The sequence below is a fragment of the Ictidomys tridecemlineatus genome, chromosome 7, assembly GCF_052094955.1.
Source record: "Ictidomys tridecemlineatus isolate mIctTri1 chromosome 7, mIctTri1.hap1, whole genome shotgun sequence".
In the NCBI taxonomy this organism is placed as follows: Eukaryota; Metazoa; Chordata; class Mammalia; order Rodentia; family Sciuridae; genus Ictidomys; species Ictidomys tridecemlineatus.
The window spans coordinates 123,036,874-123,060,212 of record NC_135483.1 but is presented as its reverse complement, the minus strand read 5'-3'; the positions used below and the strand labels follow the sequence as shown (position 1 = coordinate 123,060,212).

Sequence of the window (23,339 nt, the reverse complement as noted above, 5' to 3'; positions counted from 1 at the left end):
GCTCTGCCACAAAGCTTCTGGGAGGATGTCCTCTTGATCAGTCAGTCGGCAGCTCCAGCTCCAGCTCCCTGAAGGGCTCCTCCCGCCACTCAACCCAGCCTTTCTTCTTCCTTAATAAGGACTTGGTCCAACCATTTAACTAAAAGCAAATTTTCCCTGTGCAGACTTTGAACTGCTTTGAACTTCTCTGTGAGGCCAGTTCTCCAACAATTTGGTAGGACCAAAGCTATTTGGGAGCTGGAGTAAATGTTTTTTAAGTAAGTGGGTCCAAGGAAAGTTTGTCGTGATCTCCAGTGCCCCTGATAGCTCTAACAGGTGGTGGTGTCACATTGTAAGGCTCAACTTTCAGGTGAGATTGCCAGCCTCCACAGGCCCCTAAATGACAAACAGACTTTAAGGAAGAATACTTGTTAGTGCTATTTGATCTCCTAACGACCTTGGCCTTGTGGTTTTATTGCCACTGTCTGGGAAAATTTTCAAAGTACTCTTTTACTTTTGCCACATAAAGGACCCAAGAACACTCCTGGTGTGTGTCTAAGGGGAGAGTCACATTGGTGGTTACTTTGGCATTGATGCTTACCAACCTTTTGGCACTTGAGCTTGCCAACTCGGCGGGCCAGGGGTGATTTGGAATATGTCTTATTAAGTATAAACTGTGGAAAACATAAAAGCCAAAGTTTCTGAAAATCTGTCTACTTCCCTTGTTTAATCAGCCTGTAGGCCTCAAGTCTATTTGTTTTCTATATTCACTTGGGCACAAAAATCATGGCAAGAATTTGCAAGGCTGGTAGGAATTGGTGGGGGCTGGGGTTGGCTAAAGGAAACCTGGCCTAAATGCTGTGTCTGCTAGTTGCAGTGCCACTTGCCTGAGCCTATAACAAGGTTATAGCAGAGGAACCCTTTTCCAGATTACAGGTAGTAAAGTTTAAACTGCAACATAAGGGTGTTTGGCACATTTGACTGATTTTCTCTGAGTGTTTTTCTTGGGGATTATCCATTTCAAGTGGTCCCCAGCCTACGGCTCTTTGTGCAAAGCAGAGGCACCTGGAACAAGCCTGTTTTCCTTTGGCCTTTCCTGGCCCCTCAGGCCACTTGTTTTCCTCCTCTGACCTACAGATCCCTCACTGCTGTGTTGTTTCTCCTCACTGTGCTCTGTTTGCCCTATGCACCTTCTGGTCCACCTCAACTTTCATCTGCTACCGTGAATATCAACTCTCCTGGGCCTCAAGCTCCTATTTCCTGTCCTTGAAAGTAGGTCTGGGCTTCCTGGGTCAAACATAAATGGGATCTACAAATTACTTTGTCTCCAAGAGTGCTTCTAGATATAGTTAGTGATCAAAAAAAAAAAGTGTTTCTTGTGGATAAAGCCTTGATAGTAAAAAGATGTTAAAACACAGCTTACTACTCTGACCCTGACCTTATTCAAGATATTTTCTTGTCCTTTCTTCCCACACTTACCAAAAAAAGGAGCCAGAGTTGAGAACCTTGTGAGTTCCACTCAATTTCAGCCCTGTCAGTGGGTGTGAGGAAAACAGTAATTACTGAATTTGGGAGCTGATGAAGGTGTCATTTTGACAGTACTGAGAACTGAAGTTTGCTGTTTGCATTGCTTGCAAACCCATTTGCAATTTAGAAAGTGGAATATTTTTGAAGCTTCTTTAGTGATGTACCTTGACCTTGACTTTGGAGGAGTAAAAGTCAAAGGCTGTAAAATGCTCAATTTACATTGGTTAAGTGCTCATAGCATCAACTTTTCCTCTAGGTGACAGAATGGATCCCAGCTTAAATAAAGTATAAAGAGTGACTCTGAGCATTGCATCATCTATTGCACACAGTGGCTATAGTGACTTTCTCAGAAACTTATATTTGCTCCCCTGTGTGCTAGTTTGCATGCATACATCTCAAGAACTGTCACAATGATATGTGAAATAGCCATGCCGATGATGGGAAAAGCTAGAACTCTGTGTTGGTAAGTTAAAGCCCTCCAGAGCAGGAATTCGTATAGTCATTCCTGCCAATGGTTGTTGTATTTATTTTCTCTCCATAGTTATGTAGTAACAACCTCCCAAAGCTATAGTTGCCCTTACATTTCATTCTTAATTCTAGTAAGGTAAACTAATAATGCATGGAGCAAATGTGTACTGTTTATTAATTAAAATCCCCAGGAAATGGGATAAACTGAAGAGAAAAGTGCTTTATTAAAAAAAAAAACAAAACAAAACAGTAGTGTAACTTGCCACACTGCACAGAGTCTTATACCCACATATAGCTACCGCTGGCACTTTTTGGGCCTTGTGCCACATCTCCTTGGCTGACCTTGGATTTCAGCTGCAGGTGTGGTGGGCAGTGACTGTTCTCACAGCCCATTTACCCTCTCCCTTTCACCTGGGTGATCTCCCTTGAATCCTCAGGAGTTTACAAATCCAAGTCTGTCCTCACATGCAGGGTGGCTGACTTCCTGTTCACCAAGGGAGCTGAAGTATTGATGATGAAGTGACCTAGTCCATTGTCCTTCAGAGAGGCAATTTGCTTTTGCTCAGAAGTCCTTAGAGGGACTGAGCCCCATTTACCTGTAATAATAAATTCACAGTGCATTCATTTATATATGTATATATATAAATTATATATATATAAATTATATATATATATATACCTTTTATATTTATATTTGATGGACCTTTATTTTATTTATTTATTTATATGTGGTGCTGAGAATCAAATCCAGTGCCTCACACACATGGCAAGTGCTCTCCCACAGGGCCACAACCCAGCCCCACCCCCGCTCCCCACAGTACATTCTTTATTGCTCTTTTCTTCTTTCCTGATTCTCTTGTCTCTTCATTCCTGCATTGAGATTCTAAAGTCCTTATTTTAGGTTCTGCTCTTGGGGAAGGTAAATTAAGACAACTTCTGTTATAACCAAAGATTTAAAGATAAGTAGGACTAGAAAGCACTAGAAACATCTCTTTAATTATCTCCTTTTAAGTCCATGTAGAGAAAGATAGTTTTATTAGATTTTTAAAAAATTTTCAAACCATGGAAGGATGAAGAAAAGGAATGTGTGTTTGTTATGTTCATGTAAAAGAAAGACGGGGGTGTGGGGGAAGACTTCCAGAGTGCCTGCATTCACATGGCAAGAAGCCCGTTCTTCACACCCCATTTTCAGTTATTGATGTGTCACTTGGCACATTTTCAGAATTTGGAACCCAATGGCTCCTCCCAATTCAGAACCACATGTGTCAAATTGTAAGAGGAGATAGTGGAAAGTCATCTGGTCAACCCTCTGTCTTAAGGCTGGTGAGAGTGAGACCCAAACCTTCCAGTTGTCTTGTTAGGAAGCAACATAAAGACATGCCATACTGGGCTTCCCAGAACTGTGCAGACCAGCTTCTGCAAAGACTGGCTTCCTAGGCCAGGCTCCATCCAATCTGGAGTTTTGGTTTTGAGTGTTATTGATTAATAAAATCTAAATTGGATCTCCATAATGGAACTACCATACTCAGAGTCCTAAATCTAATCTGGAGCTGAACTCGGAGTTAGAAGCTAATAAGCTACTCAACTCAAGTGTTCAGGGTCCAAGCTCTCTTTCTAAAAAAGATTTAATAATTTTTAGTTTGGCAGCTGTGGGATAGAGGTAGTCTGAATCTCATCGTGAGTAGATTCCTGAGAGATATTTTCTGTTATAACCAAAGGTTTAAAGATAAGTAGGACTAGATATGCATTTGTCAAAAAAGAAGTTTAGTAAAACGTGTATTCTACAAGGTATACATTGCAAATTTATTCCCATGACTTACTATCATGATATTATATATCATTTTTATATAGCTACATAAATCACCCACATCCATCATTTTAAAATGACATTTTTAGCAGATATTAACAGGATTTTAAGTGGACATATGTGTTATTTTGTTAAATGAAATTTTAGATTCTAGTTCTCTTCACGTTCTTTTTTCTGTATCTCATATACAGTGATCTCTTTGTGATGTAGTTAACTGACTGCTTCCTTGTTCTCTTTGTTTGCTCAGTTAAAGTTGTAGCTTCTGGTCAGGATCAGTGTTGTGCCTATGCTGTTAAGATAGAACCATAGAGTAAAAGGTATCAAATGTGTTTCATGTGAATTGTTTTGATAATAACCAGGTTAAAATTCCAGAACTTGCAGAACTCTTCCGTGTGTTAACAATGTTGAGGGCACTTTCTATATAGCAGACTCTGAAGTAGTTGTCAAGAATTCAGTGGTTGGACATTATCCTGTTCCTGCCTTCTGGAGCTCATGTTTGTGCCTGCATGAGGAGGGTGCAGCATGTTAAATGCTCTGGTGTGGTGATCCCTGGCCTGGGATATCTCACAGCAGGGACATGCTGTCTCTGACTGAGAAGGAGGTCTTTTATCAATGCTTTTGAGTGAAGAGATGTGCATGACTTTTGAATGACCAAGAGAAGAAAATTAGAAGTGTAGAATTAGTTAGCAAAACAATTTTTGGAGGGAGACAATTCATTGTGCTCAGAAACCTGGGACACTAGTGCAAGAACTTCAGGGCCTACACTATATGTGACTGGGCAGGTGGCATAAGGAACCATGGCAAGAGATGAGGCTGGTCACACCAGAAAGTGGCTTGTGCTCTATCCTTGAAAGAATTCACATTTTACCCCCAAGAAAGGGCAGCATGGATGTTGTCTCAGCAGAGTCATAAGATTAGATCTTCCGAATATTTTGGTTTTTAGATAGAAAGATGCATGGGACACAAGAAGTAGGCACAGGTAGAGTCAGGATGACCATTAGGAAGGCTGTTGCAATAATGTTGGGGAAAATTAGGAGGCCCCCTAAACTGAAGGGATTGAAGAAGAGGAAATGTTCAAAAGATGCTATGGAGAATAATAATGGAACATGGAAGTCAGTGGTGAGGGAAATGGGAAGAGTGAACAATCATTTCCACATTTCTAAATCAGACATCTGGGTGTGGATAGTGCCATTCTTTTTTATATACAGGGATTTAATTTTGAAGGAGGTGGAGCTGTGTTCATTGTTGGATATGCTGAGTCTAATATATTTGGGTTATGGGGCATCTAAGGAGAGGCGCCTGGTAGGCAGTTGGATATGTGGTCTAGAACTCCAGACCTATATTTAACTGGACATATTTATTTATGAATCATCAGAAGATGGGATATGGAACTCAGGAATATTTGAGAGATTCACAGAGATTGAAGAATTTACAGGAAATGGAGAAAGAATGACCTGAGATGTAGAAGAAAAACCAGAGAAGGTCATGCTACAGGCACCAGAAACAGGAGATTTTCTGGTAGAAGGGAGGTCAGAGCACCAGGGGCTATGTAAGACTCTGTTAGATATAGTGACCTCAGTTGTTGGTTCAAATTCAAAAAACAATTTGAATCAGAGATGGGGAGAAAGGCTAGATTATGAAGAGTGTATTGTGCATATGATATGGAGACAAAAAATTCAGATATACTCTCTGGATGTTGGGTATGAAGGACAGGTAGGAATAGGTTGATAGCTGAAAGAGGCAAAGCCATGGAAAGGTTATTCTTTAAAGTGCATGGGACTTCAGCATTTTTATGTGTGAAGGGTTATGGCCAGAAGTCTGGTGCAGGTTGAAAATTACAGTCAAGAGAGCATATGGAAGTAGGTTCACATCAAGCCCAGAAAAATTGGGATTCTAAACTCCAGTGAAAAAATCAACTTAGAAGGAAGAGGGATACCTCTGACCAAAATGGAATGAAAGGAGGTCTAATTTGGAGGGTAGAACTGGAAATTGAGGGAATGTTGATTTTTGTGTAGAGGGTGAGATAAATTTGTTAATAGCAAAAGAGAAATGAGGTTAGAGTTTTGAGATTTATGAAGCTGCGAATAGACTGAGGTAGAAACTGATAATAGATGGGAAAGGCATGCTGGGAAATTTTTATGGACCAAATGTTTGTGTCTCCCTAAAAAATTTAAATGTTGAAGTCTTTACACCCAATGTATTTGGTATTTGGAGCTGGGATTTTAGAGAGGTAATCAGGTCATGAGGATGGGGCCCTCATGATGGGCTTAGTGCCCTGTAAGAAGAGGAACTTTGTCTCCATATCTTGTGAAGACACAGTAAGAAGGTGGTCTTCTGCAGACTAGGAAGGGAGCCCTCACCAAATAAACCAGGGCCTTGATTTTGCTCTCCCCATCTCTAGAACTGAAAGAGAGAAAGCTTTGTTTTTCCAAACCATCCAGTCTATGGTATTAGTTTTAGAGAAGTCCAGGCTGACTGAAATAATAGCATTGAGAGATCAGAAGAGGCTGGAGTTTATTAGCCTGCATCTACCTAAGTGTGAGGAGGTTTTTCTTTGTTGTTGTTCTTATTGGAGATTGAACCCAAGGTTCCTACCACTGAGCCACATCCCTAGCCCTTATTTTTTATTTTGAGACAGGGTCTAAGTTGCTGAGGCTGTCCTTGAACTTGTGATCCTCCTGCCTTTGCCTCCTGAGTAGCTAAGATTATAGATGTGCACCACTGTGCAAAGCTATTTTTGAGATTAAAAAAAAAATTAGTGTATTGCCCTCCCAAATGTTATGTGGAGAAAGTTTTAAAATTCCACCAGATTGTGGGTGAAGTGAACCTAGAAAAGGCTGATGTATTGGGTAAAATTGGAGGCAGTTAGGACCTGAGAGCTCAGTGGGGCAAGAGCAATTGAATATGAGTAATTGAGAAGAAATTCAGAGGGATAAATAGAGGAAGTTGTGTCCTTTGGCAAAGAAGCCTAGTTTATCTGTCCCTTTGTTTCTGTTGTCCTCTTGCATGGCTTTTTTTGGGGGGGAGGGGGGAGACAGTAACATTAATTTATAGTTGATCGCCTATAACAATTTCCCACTAAAATTTTAATTTACTCTGATATCTAGATTAATTTAGCAGTGTATTCTTGTCTTCAGATATTTAAAAAAAAAGTCATATTTCAGTTGGTAGTAAGTATTTGGTAATAAAAGGAACATATAAAATGACTATGAAATTGAATTTTTAAATTAGGATCTAGTCTCTAATGAATGTATTTAAAGGGATATTTTATACATGTGTATAAATTTGCAAGAATGAACACCAGAATATGATACATACATAGTGTCTGAGATATTGTCCTTAGAAATGGAAATCTGCATTTAAATTGGTGAGTCTCATCGAAACTATGATTCACTCTCCTTGCTCATAGGTACTAAGTTATCTGAGTAGCAGCATTTGTAATGGCACTAAATTTAGAAAAATAAAATAAAATGAAGAGGAGAAAAAGTGCTGGCGTGGTGATTTACAGTGACACACAGCTAATGCTGAGGTGTGAACGTGTGACCTTGTGATTATGCTTTTGGATATGTGTCCTGGTTTGCTAATTCCAGACACCAAGTTGGCTGCACTTGTTAATGCGTTTTTCTTCTGTTTAGCTGAAAACATCAACAAAGTGCTCTTCTTTGGGATACATCATCACAGCTTTTTGCACTAAGCAACATCTAAGCTTTTCTGTCCTGAGGCTTTTTTGAGGACGATGTCTATGGTAGGAACAATCCAAAGTCAGGCAAAATAGCCCCTGGAGAGAGATGAACAGAATGAAACAGAATGTTCAGTTTGCTTCTCTGAACTCAGCCAAGCCCAGAGATTGAAGCACCCCCTGAGCTGTAGTAGTATACCATAAAGAATATTCATCGCCATAGAGAGATTTAATTTTTGAAGTTCAAATAGCCTATCCATCATTACCAATTAATTTTGTACCAAGAGTGCAAGATGGTTGGCATGGTAATGCTGATACATGGTGGAGGTTATCTGCAGAGCAGATAAAATATTTCATTTGGATTCATATTTTACCTAATTTTGAAAGCCTGTTCTTCTCTTGTTGGAAAATTAGATAAAGTTTTCTACTGGTAGATTTGTTAAAAATATCAGTTTACTTGTTCATCTGACCCAAAAGTTACTGTGAGTGCTGGTTGTTGGCACTTAACTTGTTGTTATTCTTCCATCTCTTCCTTCCAGAATGATCTCTATGGTGGTAGGGGACAACCACTTTTAGCACCTGAGAGGAAAAGGAGCAATTTCTGAAACTAGTCTTGTAGAGCTTCTCATGTTAATGATTTTTAGGACCCCCAGTACCTCAGTTTGTACTCCCAGTAAGGGACTAGTCTACAGGTGGCTCCCGGGTCCCAGCAATGCTAGCAGGATGATTGAACTGGCCTGTTCTTATGCTGGTAGACTACAGCAAATCAGGATTATGCCAGAGTTGACATGCAGAGAACTTTTCTCCCTAACATCCAGCCTTCTTCCCCACCCCTGCTCCTACACATATTTTTCCCCATGAGAGTTAGGTCACCAAGCTCAGAGAGTGAGATGAGACACTTCCTAAGCCCAGGTATTTCAAATTGATGAGTATATTATTATTATTTTTTTTTAAAGAGAGAGTGAGAGAGGAGAGAGAGAGAGAGAATTTTTTTTAATATTTATTTTTTTTTTAGTTCTCGGCGGACACAACATCTTTGTTTGTATGTGGTGCTGAGGATCGAACCCGGGCCGCACGCATGCCAGGCGAGCGCGCTACCGCTTGAGCCACATCCCCAGCCCGAGTATATTAAATATGATACCAGTATCAGTAGCCACAGACTGTTTCACTACGGCACTTAATTGTGGTCAAGGGAGAGAATTGGCAGTTTGGAGTTGGGAGTGGGATTGAGGGTGGATTGAAAAGTTTGCTGGGGTTTCTTATTTTTGTAAACTTCACCACATGAATACATATTCCCCATCCACAGAATGCAGGCAGAGGCTCTCCTTGAGTTGGGAAAAGTGACAATTTGGAAATTCAGACTAGGTCTCATCCTATCCACTGTGTAAATACTTCTGCCAAGTGCTGTGTATATAAATAAAAGGTATATCAGTGTTTAGATTACTTCTTTTTCAAATAAAATAACATATAAAACAAGATTATTCTTAGACTAACAGCTATGAGCAATGTTATGTCACCCTATAAAAGTAGATTTCACAGGGTGAATAAGTTGTTTTGTGGGTGTCAGGTCATAACTGTAGAACAAATGATAGTTTAGGGAATAATTCTTTTCTTCATATGCCTAAGGAATTTCATGTAGTAGCTCATTCATCCAATGGAAGTGGTAGTTAACTATTGTAGTCTTTGCTCAATAGCCTTCTTATTCAGTTGCCCAATAGAATGCCTGGAATTTTTAGAAAATATGGATTATAGAGCCTGTATTGAGTTTGAGTGTCTGGAGTGTGATGATTCTGGTCTCTGGCTATGTTTGAGAGACATTGCCTTAGATGCAATTTCCATGAGACTTTCCAGAAAAAGGGTGGAGATAAGAACATGATAGTATCTGTTATGTAGATATAGAAATTCCTCACTCAAAGACAGTAAGTTAGCCATGCTTGAGAATAAATGTTAGATATATTCATATGTTTGTTCCCTAGCAAAAAAAAAAAATGAAAATTATGATAGCAGTGAGAAGCAACTACTGAATATCAAATTAATACATTAAAATATCAGACCCTAAGGGATAGCACTTCACAACAAGCTAATAGGTACAATTTTTCCATAAGACATTTGATGGTCTGATCAAGGAGCTTAAAAATGTTCATGCACTTTGGCCTAAGAATGTCTGGGAATATAGCACAGGAAAATAATCTGAATTTCAGACTAATATAATTCCAACATTATTTATATTAGTAAAACAATGAGAACTGCATAAGTATACTTATGATGCAATATTATGTAACTGCAAAAAGCTGAGTTTCTAAGAAGTTTTTAGTAATGTGAAGAAATGCTGTTGTTATTGCTACGAGAATAACAAGTTCACATCAAGTATGTTCTAGTGTAAAATAAAATGCAAACAGGAAAATAACTGTAATCAGTAATATCTTTTAGTCATAAGACTACAACTTTTTATTCTTTGTACTTTTCTGAATATCCCAAGTTTTCTACAATATCACTTTTTAGAACACATATTTTATTTTTATAACCAGAAAAGGAAACATATGCAGTGGAAGTGCATTAAAGGCAAAAATTTTGTGGAAGAATTGGGCTTTGGAGGACCTCATTATAGAGAGTGGATCTGTGAAAAGAAGATTGGTGGGGTGGGGGAGAAATTGGGGGGCAGATTTTCAGTAGGCCAGAAACGTGCTTTAGTTGCTTTGAAGCATAAAAAGCAGCAGGAGGTTAGATCATAATCACGTGTTTTGTGGAAGGTGTATTGAATGATAAAACATGAATAACGTGAGAAATATGTTGTAGAGGTCCAGGAGGCAGGTAGATGGAGGACGGATATATTGGAAAATATATTTTATATTCTTTTATGGTTTCAGAGTTGTGTAGCATTAGAAGCTTTCTGTGATTCCTGACTCTTCAGGTCTTTCTGATTATTTTATGTTCATCAATGTGGAAGGAAACAGATGACTCAGCTGATTATGAAATTAGTTGGGTCTCCCATTTCCTTCTGGGCCTTTTATTCTTCTACTCATTTTTTTTTTTTTGGTAGCTGCTTTGCTTGGATGAGGATAGGATCAAGATTTCCAAAGTTGCTTTGTTGATTAACATTACTTACTATTCTAGTAGGTGTCTTTTTCAGAAGTGAACCTGTGTTAGTTGAGGCCCATCAATCATGTGCCTGACATTGTGTTTCAGTTCGACACTTTAATAGAAAGCCTACAGAACCAGAACATTTCTGGTTAAGAAATGTTCATAATTTCTCATTAAGTTAGGTCATTTGAACATTCACTTCTAGTAGTCCTTTTCCTAATGCCTGCTTATAGTATTCTGAGAGTCATAACAATGTGTTTATGAATTTCTCTATGCTTTCTGGAATGGATGGTTAGTGTCTGTTTCTCTTTTGTTGCATGTTGACATTTCCAAATCATGTGAACAGCTCCTCCGTGTGCATGTGATCCGTAGGTTTAAACGGGTGGTGAGTGGAGCCCACGAAATGCAGGAGCATTATGAATTGACAGTGCTTCTGCTCTGACTTGTTATTACTTTACTGTCTGGTAATGTTGAATATTTATTTAAAGCTAATTTGGTGTTGAAAAAAGAACTTGGAAGAACTATTAGAAATAATTTGTTTAAACTACTGTTTTTGAAAATTGTGATACTGTTGTTGCTCCCAGTTTAAAAGGAAATGGATTTCTGAAGTACACAAGACGAGAGGGTCAAGTCGTATTTGCAGCTTACCTCCCACACAATTCAGAAATGCAGTGAGGGTAGGGTGCTCTAAGGCACACAACAGCTAAATTTTTATTTGGATATGGCTATTTTAAATTCTTCAGTCCATCTTTCTTAAATATGTGAGAATTCACCTTCTGTTATTAAGAAAAATGCATTGCCAAACAAATTTGCAAAGCCCTGTGTGTATTTGTATGTCTCTCTCTCTCTCTCTCTGTGTGTGTGTGTGTGTGTGTGTGTGTGTGTGTGTGTGTGTGTTCCAAAAGCTTATAGTTTGTTTGTGCTTTTGGACTCATGAAACACACCTATGAAATGTAAGGGATTACTGATTATGTTTTTCATTTTCCTCTATTTTCTACAAATACAACTACATGTTATTTGTCTTCAAATTTATGCTATTTTCTATGGAGATGATTATTATTTTCCTTGAATATTTGATGTAAGAATCACTTTTGAGAATTGGAATTTAGATCAAGAAATTTAGTTTGTTTCCATTTGTGCCTTTTGAAGAAAGACTTTGGATTTAGTGCTCCAACCAATTTTCTATCCAATACAGCAAAGAAATGGCCAAACAGACTGGGATCTAAGAGAAATTGATATTGAAAATCCAAATCTTCCTGAGGAAATCCTTATGAGCTTTTGCTAAAAGGTGGTGAATATTTTTCTCTTTGGTCTACTTAAATTTTAAACCTCACTTGGGCTTTGAAAAAGCAATGTAAAGTTGGCAGTGTGTTTATGCATGCAGCCTACAAGCCTCTCCTCCCTGAGTCTTTAGTTTTAGAAAATAATAGGTGAAATATGTACATAGCAATATGATGTTTTAGTAGGGATTCATTGACCACCATCTTAGACTTGTCAGCATTTTGTGAAAGAAGAAGTACAAGAAATGACATAACCTAACCTAGTGAGATGCCCTTTTCTGAGTCCAGCTCTTGCCTTCTGGACATATTTCTCTGGCTGTCTTTATTCCTGTTCTAATGACCTCAGTATTTTAGTTACTTCTGCAGTTGGTATTAGTTAGGTTGAGCTGCTTCAACAAAAGATCCCCAAATAAATTCACTCTAATAAAATGGAAATGTCTTTCTCTATCACTTATTAATGCAGAGCTTTCTTTATCCTTTATCCTCCGTGTAAGGTCCTCATCATATGATGAAAGCTAGTTTATTTGCACCATGCCTAAAGGAAAATAGGGAAGAAAATATGTAGTAAGAATGTTAAGGGTAATTAGGACATGATACTTTTCACTTGTTCTGTTGGCAGGAATGTCACATTTAGTGGTAAGAGATGCTGTGAAGTGTGGTTTCTTATTGAAGAGTCATATGCTTTGCTAATACTGGAGAGCAAACTGGGCTTATTGTTAAGTGGAAGAAAGGGAGAAAGGTACTAGGGCTTTTAATCATCTTTGCCACATACAATATAGGAGAAGTCAATGCTTTGCAGTGTATACCAAAACCACCATTCTCTACTGACCTCACAGGGTTCCACTGTCAGGAAGAATCTAGAATGAGTGTTGCTACTCTAATCTCAGGATTTTGGGGTTTGCAATTTTTGTTTTCTTGTTGAGACACAGGGTTCCCCTTAATGCTATCTTCCATCATGGAGGTTATCTTGGCTTTTTGAACTGCTACTGTTTTTCAGTTATTGCAATAGGCACTGGATCAGAGAAGGATATATTTACAAGATGAGTCAGACATAATTTCTGCCTCTGAGGTTTGTGTAGTAATGACATTCTTTTCCTAGGGGAGTTAGGTATTCCTCCAAGTTTTGGTGGGGAAATATCCCAGTCCCTAAGACTACCATCAACCCATCCTCCACCAATATCATCTCTGCCCATAGATTCTACCCAAGAGGAGCCCCTACCAATGGACATGAGTCCAACTCAGACCAGAGTTTATTCTTTCCATTTCTGTTATTTGTTTTCTTGTTTTCTAAATCCCCAGCAGCTCTAAAATCGACTTTACAGATCCCCAGCTTATTTCTTTCTCTCTTGACTTGCTTTAAGATCTCAAACATCTTCTAAATGAGGCTGCCTGGATTATGGAGGAGGAAAGAACATCAGAGCTCAAATGTGACTATTCATATTTGTTGTTCAGTTCTTGGCAACCAGTATTTATTGAGGATCTTCTATGGATGAAGCATATGGATAGAAAGCCTTGTAAGACCTGGTTCTGCTTCTGAGCTGTTTATCTTGTTGTGAAAGAACCAGATCTCCCAGATGCATTACTCTAGAGTGGTTAGCCCTGCAGAAGTAGTTCAGGAGAATGGAGTGCTATGGCTGGATACAAGGTCTACCTAATGTCTGAGGGAAGGTCTTAAAGAAGGTCTTAAATGAGACCACCAGATAGGAAAAGTCATGGGTAGGGGTAGCAGAGTGGAGGTAGTGGCCTTCTAGACAGAGGGGGCAGCATATGCCAAGTGTAAAGATGTGGAAGATTGTGGCATCCTGTCTCCATTACCAAAACCAAACAACCGAAAAGTTTTCCATTGACACCTTGTAAACTGTGTTTTCTTTGAAACAAGGATATTACTAAAATAATATCTCCACCTCATACCTAGATTATATAATTTGTAAGTATTTGAATTTGAACAGGATATGTATCTTCCAATCAGGGCATGGAAACAATTTGGTGAGGCCCCTCTAGGGATGCTCATGTTCTAGGTTTTCTTAGCTCTAAAAAAATACCTACATTTCACTTTGCGAGCTTTTCTGTTAGTCACTGCACTGTTTTGGCAGCCAAAGTGCAGACGTAGCCAAGGAGTTCAAGGCCATCATGAATTATTGATGTATTTATGGAAAGCCATCCATGTGCAAGGCACTCTGCCAGGCAGAGGGATTGTAATGGTGGTGAAAAGCTACCTGGTCTCTCTTCCCATAGGACTCACATTCAAGTAACAGGCCGGAATCCATCAATCTCTAATGTGTGCACGTGGGGGCTGGTGGGGAGTTAGGGGTCTAGGCAAAGGGTTCACAATAGACAGAGCCCAGGGGTGGGGGACAGTGATGTGTTCCAGAAGGCCGGGTTGTCTGTAGAGGGGAGAGACAAGCAAAATGAGGGTGCAAGAAGAGCAATGTTGGGGCCCTGTAGGCAACATCTAGGATTTGGGTCTTTAACCTAAGAGCAATGGGGAGCCATTGAGAGATTTTGAATAGGAGTCAGCACATGTGATATCCGTTTAGTGGAGACATTGTGTACTCAAGAAGCACTTCTGGATGCTTGTTATTAACAGTGTCATCGAATCAAAAAGAAAAAGTTCTCCTGAAAGGGAAAAGCTTGATTTTTGTTCTAAAAGTAGTAACAAAATAGAAAAGAAAATTTTACAAATTTTATATTTAAAACAAACAAACAAGACCGTTTACTCTTTAGAGCAAACTTGGAATGGCAGAACTGAAGGAGTCCTACCTTTGCGGGAGGTGGTTTGCCCAAGGCCAAGTAGTAAGTTGGCAGCTGATTCATTTCTGCCCTGTACCGTGAGTGGAGCTGTTCCCTTCCTTCCCCCTTTCCTGCCTCCCACTCCAGCTGAAGCTTTGCAGATAAAGGAATCAAATTACTCCCCAGCTTTCAAATGTGAGAGCTTTGGTGGCAACCATCTCCTTGGTTCAATCCCCGTCTTTCAGGATCTCCATTGTTGCTGCCATCCCATCCTCCTGTCTGCTTCCAGGGGATGCAGCCATGTCTTGCTGGTCCCAGTGTCCCCATCTGCATGGTGGCTTTGTGGAGCAGTCAACGACTGACTGAGAGTTAATTGTTAAATTAGTATCGATGACATGAGCTAAACGATATGTGGGCAACAGGGAGGAAACCAGCTGGCCTCGTCTCCTAGGTTTATTTTGGAAATAAAGTTGTGTAGCATGCATGAAAACTGTGGCTTTCTGGAATGTTTTTGCCAAAAGACTGGCTTTTGTATTTTTTTTTTTTTAACAGAAATTTCAGAGAGCAGGAGATTCTGAGTAATACGTCAATCACAGGGAGAGATCTGTCATTTTCTGGCATTTTTTTTAACCTTACCTACACTCACTCCTTTATGAATTATGAAGTATTATTTTCTCCTGAAGCTATTGAGAATGGCAGGGAGGAGCGGAGTCAGTCCACATACTCAGTCTTCCTCTGAGTGTCTCTAGGGTTGTCTCTGCCCTTTTATTCCCGTCTGTCTCTGCCTTTTTCACTCTCAGCTTAGTTCCTTGGTATAATCCATTAGTAGCATTTGTCACAGGATTTTCATGAGGATGGTTTTCTGGGCTGTGGCTTGTGACACGATAGGGCAGTCTAGGGGTGCTTAGTGGGGGCGATGGAGGCCAGAGGCCAGGTGATTGCAGAGGCCAGTGTGAGATTCAGCATCAAGGCAGGGTGAAAAGATGCAGAGAGCTGTGGGGAGGTGTTGTCCGGAGACAGAGGAGGCCTGGGCAGGCATGCCAGCATTAGCATAAGGAGCAGTCGGCCTGGCCAGATGAAGCTGGGAGGCAGCCGGAAGGAGCTGGCATGAAGTTAAGTAGGGCAGCAGGAGGCAGGGTGTTGGTCTCAGCTCTGATGGCTGAAACTAGGGACCCAGGCAGGTACAAGAGGACCAGGCTGGCATCAGGGGCAAGTGCTGGGTATCATCCTGCCCCAGAGGCAAAGGGTACCAGGAGTTCAGGCCAGAGCCCAGGAGGAGAACCTAATAAGAACCACACCATCAGACATCTTTGGGGCATTTTTAAAAATATCTCTACTTAATCTGTGCAAGAATTTTGGTATGATCATTCTGTAAATGAGGAAGTGGACATACAGAAGGGAAAAGTTGTTTGCTGAGATTCACACAGCTGAGAAGTGGTCCTGCTCTTCATCACCCTGCCCCAGAGTATTCCTGCTACACACCGGGAGTACCATTTCCATAGAACAAAGTGCTCACAGGTCCCTGGAGCTGGGCATCGTAGGCAGACCTGACTCCGTGTTACTTTCTTTCACAAATAGAACAGTTCTTCCCTGCTATTTCATCTGTGTCTTTCATCTATTAGCTCATTAATTTTGGAATTATGATTCTTGCCATGTTACATGTGAAGCCCAGAGGGGCACAAAGACATGCCTAACCAGACAGTGAGGTCTAAATTCAAACTCAGAGGACTATCACAGAGAACTAGTAGCGGAATCTATTGTCTACAGGTTTTGTTTTGTTTCATTTTCATTCCCTTGTCTGCCTAGCCCTGTTGCCAGTACCTGTCTGAGGGTTGTCAGGGAGGAAACAAGGGAATGCTATTAACACTTGCAATGCCTCACACATTTCTAGAGGCAAAGGTGTAGTCTAGTACTTGCAGAGCAGAAGAGAAGCAAATCATTTTGCACACGGTGGTCCCTTAGTAAAATTTAAACAAAGAGGAAATAATTCCCAAGACTTGACTTGACAAAGGCCTTGGGCTGTATTCTAGCCCATACAGCCAACAGGAAGGCTAGCCTTTGCAAAATCCAAACATTGTTTCCCTTTGCCTCTTCCTTCCTTGACTTTCAGAATCCTGCTATAGAATACATAAATATACTGGCTTAGAAGAAGGAAAATCCAGAGAAATCTGGGTGGAAAAATGGTTAGCAAAATTCCTTTTCATTTTTAAATCTGCACCTTGTGTCTTGATCTCTACAATTCACAGCTGATCATCTCATTCTTGACTTTTCTGTCCCTCTTCTTTTCCCTTTTCAAACAAATGGAAAAGAGAAATTTTGTTGTTGAGTCCACTGTGGTTTGCTGTACCGCATAGTCCTGAGCGAGGTGAGGAAAAAGAACTCCTTATTTCTAAGTTTGATGCCAACAAGGACTAACTGAAAGTAATGTTGCCTTGCAATACCAAATAAAGCTTTCCTGAATTTTTGAGAGCCATGCCGTTCCTCCATTGAACTGAGGTCAGCTGAGACATTTGTCAAATTGCAAGGATAATCTCCTTACAAAAATCGTGTGGGATTTATAGACAGAATCATACAGGCAATGACTTTTTACAGCGTCTTTTGACTGAATCGTGGATCGTAATGAGAGATGACTTGAAAGGAAATGGGTCAGAAACATAGTCAAGAGAGTGACCTCAGAGTTGGAGGCAGTCTCCTTGAGGTTATGTAGTGTTCGAGGCTACCTGGTGATGGAAACACCAACACAAGGTGAGCCGCAGGGTTTTCAGACTTGTTTTCATTTTGGTCTAGATAGGAGAAGATCAGGGGATGGAGTGCTTTCTTCCTCCTCCTCTGGACCCCTCACTCAACTGAAGTCTTACAGTTAAAACCAAGAGTGTGCCCGGTTCCTTGGTTGCTTTTCTATCTCTTGCTGCAGTGGAGTGTGATTCCTTTGAAATTTGGCCCTTGGAACTTGAACTTGTTGGAATCATGGGGCCTTTGCACCAAAACCTGAGGATTTGAGGTGATCTGAAATAGGAGGCTCTCAGTAACCTCTCAGTAGTTCTCAGTTGTGTCTCAGTGCAGAGAATCTTGGGACAGAGGTGGCCAGTTCCGAGATCCTTCCAGAGTTCTGAGTTCACTTCCCCAGGAACTCCTCCAAGTTCCTTTGGGGAGACCCAGAACTGTTACTCACTGGGATTCCTCTGGGCTCTAGCATCAGCCTGAGCATTGGGTTAAACCTTAAGGTGATCTGTAGGTGTGATGCTCACTCTGTATAGATCTAGACCTTAGGGGCAGACTTCTCAATATGTTGTTTAATTTTTAGCTGTCTGCAAGTGTGACCAAATGATTTTTGATTAGACGGTTTTGGGAATGAAAGGAATGGGAAGGAACAGGGTCTCCCCCCTCTACCACCACCAAGGTCACCTTTCTATATTACACCAAATTCCTCTGGGGAATATGCCCTCTCTCCCCCCTCCCTTATCTTGAAAGCTACAGCAAGAAGGAAATGAGGAAGGAACATTCAAGTTGTATAAAAGGTATGGCTTTATTATTATTTTATTATTATTCCTTCTACATTGTTTTTCCACCGCTGGAATTGGAACCCAGGGTCTCATGCACACTAGACAAGTACTCCACCACTGAGCTGACTCTTTCTGGGTATGAAAAGGGCTGGATGAGGTGACTTCTCTGGTTCCCTAACAGTTTGTGTTTCTGAGCCCAGCATTTTTCTGTGTTCCTGGGAAGTGGTCAGAGACAGATTGCTCCTGCTACACATCAGTTCTTGTTCTTGAGGAGCTGGGTATAGGTTTGCAAGGAGTAACCTCAGCTGCTGTGTTTGATCTGGTACCTCCCTGCTAACTTCCTACCCTGAATCAGACTCACTGTCTGTGTGTATTAGTATATCCTAAGACAGGCCCTACTCTTTAAGAACTTCCTTTCTACTCTTACATTAACCAGGGAGCCCTCCAAGGCAGCCAAACGCTGCTGGAAAGGAGTTGAGCCATGCACAATTTTCCCACCAGGTACAATTTCTCTCATCTTGGTGAATGATGACAGTGGACTGCCTCTTTCTTCTCTCTTTAATTGATTCCCATTTTAAAATAATTAGGAAATATCTATACTCTCAATTGAAGTGGTAAAGTAAGGAAATGATCTGGAGAACTTAAGGAGAATAAAAAGACCTTCTAATCTCAAGTTTCTATGGATTCTGGCTAAAACTTTGTATGTCTGTAATTAGAGAGTTAATTAAAATAACAGAATCTGATATATGAATTTGAGCTCACAAATCCTTTGACCCAGCCCTCTCTTTGTATGGGGGCAAGAGAAGCTAAAATTTCACCTGGGCAGGGTTTTGTTCTAACACACACAGTTGTCAACAGGTAGCGCCTGTTGATTTCACTCACCCTGTTCTGCTGTCCTCCCTCTGTGCAAGCACAGCGTTAAAGATGACATCCTGAGTGTACTCTACCATTTTGGGATTCTGGAGCAGAGCTGATCCCCCCCCCCACCATCTTTTATATTTGAAAGTGGCTTGATATTGTTTTCAAGGTGTGCAACTGTGATTGCAAGATGTTAGCGGGTCAGCTCAGACCTGGAAGAACGTGCTTTTCTCAGTGTTGGTCTTGTGTTGCTTTTTGTGACTCAGGTTTATTCCTCTACGGCTTACACTTTTTAGAGCCACTGGCTAGAAGGACCAGCCTCATTTCCTAGGTCCAGGGCCAGCCAGTCTCTCCTATGCTGAGCTCCCATGAACTGCAGCCAATGCCTTCAGCTGACAAAGCAGGGTTGTCATTGACAAGTGTTTATGTTGCACTTTAGATTTTCAAAGTTCTTTGAGTTATTTCTTACCCCAGTTTTGCAGGTGAAGGAAAGCCCATTGAGATGGTGACTGGTCCAGAGTCATGTGACTGGTTAATGAAGAAGCCCATATTGGACTCAGAGGCTCTAAGTTTCTAGGTCATTTCTTACCCCAGTAATTCATGCAGCTTCTTCAGATTATGTTTTTTGCCCTTCACCAACTTCTTATTTTTTTTTCCCTTCAAATTTAGCTACTTTTTTAGAGTGAGTTCTGAGGTTGTTATTGGTTGACCAGAAAGCTATAAGTATCTGGGAAAGCTTCGTATCATGTGACCCCAACATGGGACCTGGCTTCTGTCAACCTGAGTTATGGTGTGGAAGGAGCAGGGGGTGGGACTTTTTTGTTATAGTTGGGAGAAAAGATCAATGTTACTTTAGGGCTCTTAAAGATTTATGTATGGGAAAGTGAATGAAGGATTTAAGCAAAAACTTTGACTGTTACCTAAAGGTTGCTAAACAAATTCAAGAGACATTCAACAATTTTGCATCCAAAAGTTGAGAGATTTGGGGCTTCTTTTTAAAACTTTGCTAGTTGTAGCACAGAGCTATTTTCTTGCCAGGGAGGCAGAGAGACTTCAGTGAGAATATTGAAAACTTTTACTATAGAAATTCCCACAAGAAATCTTACCATCTGTTTACCCTATTCATTTTTTCTTTACCAGGTTTTTTAAAAAATTCTGATGACCTTTGGCACTTTTGACTTAAATCACATCTGTTAAATTCAGATGTTGGTCAGAGATTATTAACTGTTTGCCCGTCTTTACACAGTATTCTCCCAAAATAAAACCACTCCATTGCCCTCTGCCCTCCAATGGTGAATTTAATCAAGAAGATGAGAGTATTCAGTAGTCTGCCTTTCTAAACGTTACAAGCAGCCTTTTGGATATGGATAAGTTGTTTGTTGTAGAACTAACAATACAGGCGAAACAGGAAGCAGCTCTTTGCTGGGTAGGATGCTCCGAGTCACCCTCCACTCTCCCAGGGAACGCTCTTCAGCTGACTGAAGCAGGGGAGCCGAGCCAATCAGAGGCCGCTTTCCTAGCTCAGTCACCAGTCTGTGGTTAAGGAAGGGTTTTGCTTTTTATGCTCTGTATTGGGAAGGCAGATAAAAATGCCAGGTCTGGACTGCCTCTGGGGATAACCTCACCCTGTGTGATGTGAATGAATAGCATCTTGCCTGGCAAATCCACAGGAATTGATAAGGCAGGCGCAGCTCTTCCAAACAGGCCTCTTCTCTTTTAGCTCTAGCTGTGGTTTCTGCAGCAGTTTTGTTTTTGCCTTAAGAGAGGTGCTCTGGATTATCAGACCTCCATGTATGACAATTTGTACCTGCATGGAATTGAAGACTCGGAGGCTGTAAGTATTTCATAGATAGCTGATTCCCTCTCCCCTCCTCTTCCTCCTCCCACTCTCCCCCCCCCGCCCCCCATTTCTTAGGCAACGCAGGGAATATGGAGCTGAAAGCCAACATCATTCGGGTGCTTGCTGGCTGCTTTGTAAATGTTCTCTGTGTAGTTTGCAGTTAACTGAAATTATGTACTGTCAAGCAGAAAGGAAATTAGAGTGATAGCAAAGGCATCTTAGAGTGTAGGCTGTTCGTATTTCTGTTACCTGGTCCACGTTTGATCTCGCAAGGGGTAACTGTTCCTCGTAGACTGCTTTAAACTATGCAGAAAGTGCCTGTGTTTTCCAATAGCAGGGTTCATAGAAAAGACTCATTCATTATATAATACACATTGTTTGTTGAGCTAGCATGAATGGAAGTTACTAAGCTGTAGCTGTATTATTATGTTCTTTCTGGCCAAACAAGCAGTGCAGATCTACTGCTTCTTTGTTAAGGAAATCAGATGCAAGGGTTGTAGTCACACAGCACCCTAGTGCAGAGGCAGTAGGCAGTGTTTCCATACTCTACCCTGGAAGACTGAAGTCGGCTCACGTGTGTTTGGGCTTAATAAACTGGACTGTTTTCTCCTCATAGGTCAGGCTCATGTAATATTAAAATCAGGATGAAATGGTTTTCTGAGTTCCCTAAAACCATACCATGAGATGCTAGCTTTTGAATATAGGGTAAAGCTGATTGCTGAATCTTTTTTTTTCTTCTTACTATTGCTGGTGGTGGTAGTACCTGTTTTTATCAGTTACATAGAAACCTTGCAAGGTAGATTGACTCTGGGTGGCTAGTGGGACATTCTGTGGATGGTCTGAATTTTATATGAGTGCAATGCCATGCATGTTGCTACATTCAAAACCAGAATGTGTTATATAAGGTTCTCTGACTAAACCACCCAATAAACAGATTATAACACAACAACAACAAAAACCTATGGTATATGTCAATGCAGACGTATGTTTCAAATGAGGTGTGCAACCCAAGGAAGACAGAAATCCTAGTTCTGATAAGGCATTCCATTTTTCCTTCCTGTCTGTGTTAGCTCTAACTCTAACTCTGTTTCCGCAAAGTCTGTCTGCATGTTGTCCAATGTTCTTGTAAATGATCAGACTGTCAGTTTATTTCAAGGGACTGTAGTCTGAAACATTGGTGGCTGAAATCAAGAAGGTCCACACTTGCAGGTGGGGTGGGGGAATGGCAGAAGCAACTATCGGAGTTCAGTTAACCAGCTTCCCTGAGTGGGTTATGCAGGAGGCCTGATTATTTCTTACACCCTGTCTCCACACTCAGTTATGAAACATGTGATGCCTTATTGAATCGTAAGTTTTATTTTTGACCATGGATTTTAAACTTGGACAGTGTATTGCACTGAATTGGATTGGACTTATTTCAGAAATGCCTGTGTGAACAGCTGTTATGAGCAGAGAGTCGGCTAGGAACTAATGTATCCAGCTCCTTGTTCTCTAGAACTGTATAAATTTCAGACGCACTGGTTCAGAGGGGAGCCATTATAAGTATGAAAACATTTGTTTTTCTTTTTGGTCCAGCTTTCATAGGGCAGCTGAATTTTCCCGTAGGGTGGGAAGCGCAGATTGCAGTGACTTGAGTCGCGGTGGTAGTTGATGTGGGTAGTGCTAGGTACTGCAGTGCTGTGCTCCTGGTGACTCAGTGGTGGCCAGCAGGCTGAGATCCTGGGGCTGTGCACATCTGCAGAGGTGAGGAAAGTGGGCAGCCTGAGAAGTGGAGGAAAGCATTTGGCCAACCCTCAGTTGAGAGACTTGGTTTATATGTGGTTTATATGGGAAGCTTTCTGGGGTGGGATGGAAACCATGTCTCATAAATCAAGAGGGGAAGACAGAGATCTTCGGAGGGGTGAACTGACTCTGAATGCTCATTTGAGTTTGTTTGTTTTTATAAGGAAGAATAATGTGATGTGTTACCCAAGATGGTGTGAACAGAGCTTCAAGCCAATGGAGAAGACTAGGCCTAAATAGCTGAACCGGTGAAGTGACAGATAAAGCCACACCTGGAGTGCCACATCCTCAACAGCCTTTCTCAGTGCCAATGCATTTATGGCTGTAAGTGTGGGGTTTGTCCAGATTGAAGCAAATCACTCGGCGCAGGTCTGGTAGATAGGTGTGGAGAGGCTTCTTTCAGATGGCCACCTGCAGCCCGAGAATATAGAGGCACTAAGAGCTGAGTATGGCACTTCCTTTGGGAGGGGGTCTGGGAAGTCGTCCACATACATCCTACCAACTCTGTGCTGTTGGAAATATCATGGTGGGGTGTGTGAGGGTTAGCATGTGAAAAGTGATTATATTCATGTGTCCACACAGTAAGCCTGTAATAAGATCATCTCATCTAGGGACTGAGATTTTTATGCTAAGTAAGAATAAAGCATTATTATACACTGTTAGCACCCCCTATTCCCACAGTAGGAGAGAGATTCGGTCTGTGATGTGAGGTTTTCCTTAAGAGCCTGGTCTGCAGGTAGATGTTGCACTCCTAATCCCCTAAATGTTAGCCTTTAACTTCTGTATTTCATTCACTGTCTATACA

General features: G+C 40.9%; 1 protein-coding gene across 5 annotated transcripts in view; it reads left to right on the top strand.

Moving 5' to 3' along the window:
* The window catches only part of Cacnb4 (calcium voltage-gated channel auxiliary subunit beta 4), a 252,595-nt gene that overhangs the window by 96,452 nt on the left and 132,804 nt on the right, over positions 1-23,339 (top strand). The window contains exons 1-2 of one of the 5 annotated variants that reach the window (XM_078017405.1): positions 20,410-20,746; positions 22,703-22,858. The exons of 2 other annotated variants lie outside the window; for them this stretch is intronic. In XM_078017405.1, the coding sequence (XP_077873531.1) occupies positions 22,853-22,858 (6 nt within the window). In that variant the 5' untranslated portion in view covers positions 20,410-20,746; positions 22,703-22,852. Of the gene's footprint in view, positions 1-20,408; positions 20,747-22,698; positions 22,859-23,339 lie in introns of those variants that run through there. 2 more of the 5 variants (XM_005315802.5, XM_005315801.5) reach the window with 2 other exon arrangements.